Here is a 4,948-nt window from a genome sequence, read left to right as displayed (position 1 = left end):
GATGATGAGAGGGATAGAGAGAGAGGAGTAGAGGAGGCAACTGGCAACAATATACAATTATTGTGTTAACAGAGAACAAAACAGATCGTAAATTTGCATAGCTAATTGTCAGATAATATATATATATATATATATATATATATATATATATATATATATATATATATATATATATATATATATATATATATACCTATACCCACAAACTAACTTTATTTCATTATTTCATTTTAAATCTGTTTATCCCGCAAGCAATGGCGGCCAAATCCCGAGAGGTCTTCTCCTTCAAGGACCCGGAGATGCCCTCAAACCTGCTGGCCCAGCTGAACGTCCTGAGGCAGGAGCGCATCCTGACGGACGTGCTGCTGTGCACGGAGCAGCAGGAGATGCCCTGCCACAGGAACGTGCTGGTCTCCAGCAGCCCCTACTTCCGGGCCATGTTCTGCAGCAACTTCCTGGAGAGCAGCCAGACGCGGGTCAACCTGCGCGGCATCTCCTCGCACGTGCTGGCCGGCATCCTGGACTACGTCTACACGGGCTGCATCACCATCACCATGGACGTGGTGCTGCCGCTCATGCAGGCCGCCTCCATGCTCCACTACGGCGGCCTGTTCGAGGCCTGCTCGGCGTTCCTGCGGGAGCAGCTCAGCCCGGACAACTGCCTGAGCATGATCCGCCTCTCCGAGATCCTGCACTGCGAGAGCCTGCGCGAGAAGGCCAAGGAGATGGCGGCCAGGTGCTTCTCCGACGTGGCCGCCTCCGAGGACTTCCGCGAGCTCTCGCTGCCCGAGCTGCTGTGCTACCTGGAGGACGACCGGCTGTGCGCCGAGGAGGAGCAGGTGTTCGAGACCCTGCTGGCCTGGATCCACCACGACCCCTTCTCCCGGCGCGGCGCCATCCACGACCTCTTCACCAAGGTGCGCCTGCGCTACGTGCACCCCACCTACCTCTTCCAGTTCGTGGCCAACGACCCGCTGGTGCAGTCGTCCACGCTGTGCACGGAGATCATCGAGTCGGTGCGCCGCCTCATGCTCACCGCCAGCGCCAGGTGCGGCCGCCAGCTGCGCCCCCTGTGGACCGCGCCGCGGCGCTACACCTGCAGGGAGACCCTGGTGGTGGTGGGCGGGCGCAAGAACGGCGAGCAGACGTCGCGCGAGGCGCTGCTGTACGACGAGCGCACGCACCGTTGGCAGTGGCTGGCCAAGCTGCCGCTGCGCCTCTACAAGGCGGCGTACGTCTGCATCCACAGCATCCTGTACGTGTTGGGCGGCCTCAGCCTCTGCATGTCGTCGGGCGTCAGCTCGGTCAGCTGCGCCGTCTACACGCTCTCGCTCAAGACCAACCAGTGGCGCACGGCCGAGCCCATGCTGGAGCCGCGCTACGCCCACCAGAGCGTCTCCTACCTGCACTTCATCTTCGTGCTGGGCGGCATCGGCGCGGACAAGACCATCTCGCGCTCGCTGGAGAGGTACAACAGCATGTTCAACCGCTGGGAGAGCATGGCGCCCATGCCCACCGCGGCGCTGCACCCGGCCGTGGCCGCCAGCGACCAGAGGATCTACGTGTTCGGGGGCGAGGACGCCATGCAGAACCCCGTCAGGCTCATCCAGGTAGCTGTGAGTCTTGGCCAGGGGGCGGAGCTACTTGGTGGCCACCCCCACGGCGGGGGGGGGAGATCTGTTTGTTGGATCAATGGGAGGTCGGACTAATGGGGCGTTCCTGATCATTTGACGAAGACACTCAAAGAAGAAATGTAATGTTTCGCTAGACCTTTCCTCTCAGACAGTAGGAACGAGCTGATATTAATGACATAAACATAGGTGAAGATTTCCTGTCCCCTAATGTTAGAAGCTCCTCCTGAAACCATTTCATAAATACAAAAAAAGAAACACCAAAAATTAGAATAATAAAAAAAAGTCATTGCCATCCGCGTGTGAGCCACAGTCTCAACCTCTGGCCACCCCAAGCAAACCAACCAGTTCCTGTTTGTTGGTTTGTCAACAGGTGTATCACATCTCTCGCAACCTGTGGTCCATGCTGGAGACCAGGACCATCAAAAACGTGTGCGCTCCCGCCGCCGTCATTGAGGACAAGATCTACATCATAGGAGGTGAGTGGAGGTCCAAGGACTGCCGATTAATCAGGATTAACTCAGAAAAACATCCTCTAGATCTCCAGGCAATGGACAGTCATGCTGCATGTTTAGAAGGAGGGAAAAAAATAAGGCAGTCTGAGAGGGCGGAGCCAACACCTGGCTGGGGGTGTGGTCAATAACCTGGCAGAGTTACTTGGCTGCACTGACCCCCACATCGGATGCTGCAGCGGAAATGTTTGCGTTTCCTGCTAATTCTCAAAGAGTTTTCCCAGTGTTGGACTCGAGGGGAACGCAGCCTCAGAGAGGTGTTGGTACCCTTTGTGAGGTCACAAAGCTAGTTAGCAGGGTTAGCAGTTAGCAGAGTAAAAGTGTGTAAAAGTGAATTATTTTTCATCAACAAAGCCTCTCTCCAGGATTCACCCGGCGGATGATCGCGTACGACACCAAGGCCAACAAGTTCGTCAAGTGCGAGAACCTGAAGGAGCGACGGATGCACCACAGCGCCGCCGTGGTCAACAACAAGCTGTACGTGACGGGCGGCCGCGTCCTCAACAGCCACGACGGTGTGGACGACTCGGACTGCTTCGAGTGCTACGACCCCAAGGCCGACGTGTGGACCTCCAGGGGCTCGCTGCCCTACAAACTGTTCGACCACGGCTCCCTGCCGCTGGTCTGCGTCTCCAACAGACCCAACCCGCCGTGACTCGACCGCGACACCGGGCCGAGCCGAGAGTGCACGGTCTCCACCTCCTCTTCCGCCAACGTTTGGAAGGCTCAAAATGGGGGAAGGACCGCATTCCTCCACGTGGCAGCAGCTTGAGGACCGACGTCCGAGCCAATAACTGGTGAGGTTGGCTGACCGACAGAGGCCGAGGTCGAGGTCTGAGGCGCTCTTGAAGTGAGGTGAGCAGAGGCGGGAACCGTCTGGACTGGAAAGGCGGCGGGTCAAAACCGCTCTTATCAGCCGTGTGATTGACTTCGAGGACTTTCAGGCGCAGCGCAGAAGAACCTGCTGCCAGCTGAAGGTGACCGACGTGTGGCAGCTTCCAGTCATTCAGTCTGAACGGGACTCGCACTTTTCTGGAAAACACATTCGTCGATGGACCGAAGTGCGAGCGGAAACCTTCTAAAGTCTGGAAGCGATGATTTATTCCTCCTGGAAAGATCCCAACAACACGTCGGCGGTGATGGATATAATTGCCGCTGTAGAACATTTGCCGATGCGAGCGGAGCGTGCGAGTTTGACAAATGGCTTGACGGGCAGCTGTGTGTGGGTGCGAGTACCGAGATGACGACATCAGTTGTACCGTGTCTGAAACAGGAAGTCAGCAACTCCCTGCTCCTCTGATTCTTTTCTGTTCTTGTCTTATGTTCCCTCGGTCATGTTCCCTCCATACTCCTGGGAACATTCCGGGGACAAGGAGGCATGTCCAGCCGGAGATCAGGTGACACATTGCCGCCCCCTCCCCCTCCACACACACACAAATATCATTAAGCACAGCTGTCGGCGTCTGGAGAAATACGGCACGACGCTCGGCACTGTCCGACGTGAAATCAATCCGCCTTTCACGTCAGCCACCTCGTGACCCTTCTGACTGCACTCTCACCACCAGAGGAGCTGAAGATTTAGAGTCCCCCCCCCGCCCAGTTGACTCAAGGAGGGAGACCGACCACCAGACGTGAGGGATTGGATTCCACCTCCTGCATCCTAACCCCAGCCATTAGTGCTGCTGGTGTCGGTGGTGTTTGTGAGGGTGAAAGTTGCACAGGGAATTCCGGCACTTTCCACATCAGCAACTATCGGAGTGCCGTCCAATTAGAATGCTGCAGAGAAACGCTCTCTTTGCGGCCCATTAAACCCTGCCCTTGTTTTACACTCCAACCTATAAATTGTCCAACTCCTTGAGTAACTTTCCAGCAGCCGAGTGAGTCAGTCGGTCCCCATGATGACTTTTCCTTTTATTGGGCCACGGCTAAACACACCGGCCTGTTTACAGACTGTGTGTTTGCCTGCCGCCAGTCCATAGAAACCAGCGTGTGAGGGTCACGCCCCCCTCAGCCCTCGGCCCGCCAAGTTATTTTCAGTGTCTGTTACTGACCCATCGGCGGAAAAACATTTCCACCTGTGCTGTGAAGTGTGAACAACAGGACCTGCTTGGGGGAGAAACCTCGCTCTGCATGAAATGTTGGGCCCATTTTGCAAACTTTAACCGCCCGACTCTGTGGAATCGGGCGGTTTCGTTAAACAGTGGAGAACATTCAGCAGAACATACCTGATGCACAGACTGAGGGGATTCCCTGCTGATGTGACACACTGAGGGATGTATGTCTGCACACAGCAGTGAAGTGAGTCTGCAAAGGTCTATACAACATATGAGAGATTTGTTGATGTACATTTATTACCTTAATGTATAATCCCGTCTTGATGGTGAATCCCATTTTAAAAAAACACAACACTGGTTTAGGCCGAAGACAAACACTGAATTAATACTGCTGGGAAATTTACATTTGCATTTAGTAAAAGAAAATATATATCTGAACTACAAAATTACAATTTTTTTTTTTGAATAGTCTTATTCAAAAAATAATAATTTGTAGGTACAATTTCCATTTAAGTCTTGCCCAATCTAAAAACCCAAGCCACAAGCAGCCACTAGCAGGAGTTTGCTACATGGGCACGGTGATTTGCCTGCAATACGCAGACTCCACCGCTTGGTGTCTCCAAGACCGTGAGCTGCACGAAGAAACCCTTTAGCTTCCCCTCTGTCGCCCTCTGCTGTCAACTCATGATACTGCACCCGTGCATGGCCGGACACGAGAGGCGCAACAACAGTACGAGATCCTGGTGAAATG

General features: G+C 54.3%; 1 protein-coding gene across 1 annotated transcript; it reads left to right on the top strand.

The window, feature by feature from the left end:
• The first annotated feature begins 245 nt into the window (after positions 1–245).
• Positions 246–3,155, top strand: klhl38a (kelch-like family member 38a). The gene is made up of 3 exons (XM_076017337.1): positions 246–1,610; positions 2,005–2,110; positions 2,509–3,155. The coding sequence occupies exons 1-3, from the start codon at positions 255–257 to the stop codon at positions 2,796–2,798; spliced, it is 1,752 nt and encodes a 583-aa protein (XP_075873452.1). The 5' UTR covers positions 246–254; the 3' UTR covers positions 2,799–3,155.
• The last annotated feature ends 1,793 nt before the right edge of the window (positions 3,156–4,948 follow it).

Source organism: Nelusetta ayraudi, unplaced genomic scaffold, assembly GCF_046127955.1.
Source record: "Nelusetta ayraudi isolate G7.1 ecotype Tasmania unplaced genomic scaffold, CSIRO-AGI_Nayr_v1 ptg000313l, whole genome shotgun sequence".
Classification (NCBI taxonomy): domain Eukaryota; kingdom Metazoa; phylum Chordata; class Actinopteri; order Tetraodontiformes; family Monacanthidae; genus Nelusetta; species Nelusetta ayraudi.
Note: the sequence above shows the minus strand (reverse complement) of the source record. Positions and strands in the feature narration are given on the sequence as shown.

Excerpts from the sequence above, each read along its gene's own strand:
- klhl38a (XM_076017337.1), top strand. The coding sequence starts at position 255 with ATGGCGGCCAAATCCCGAGAGGTCTTCTCCTTCAAGGACCCGGAGATG. Across the intron at positions 1,611-2,004 it reads ACCCCGTCAGGCTCATCCAG|GTGTATCACATCTCTCGCAA; the intron begins GTAGCTGTGAGT and ends GTTTGTCAACAG. Across the intron at positions 2,111-2,508 it reads CAAGATCTACATCATAGGAG|GATTCACCCGGCGGATGATC; the intron begins GTGAGTGGAGGT and ends GCCTCTCTCCAG.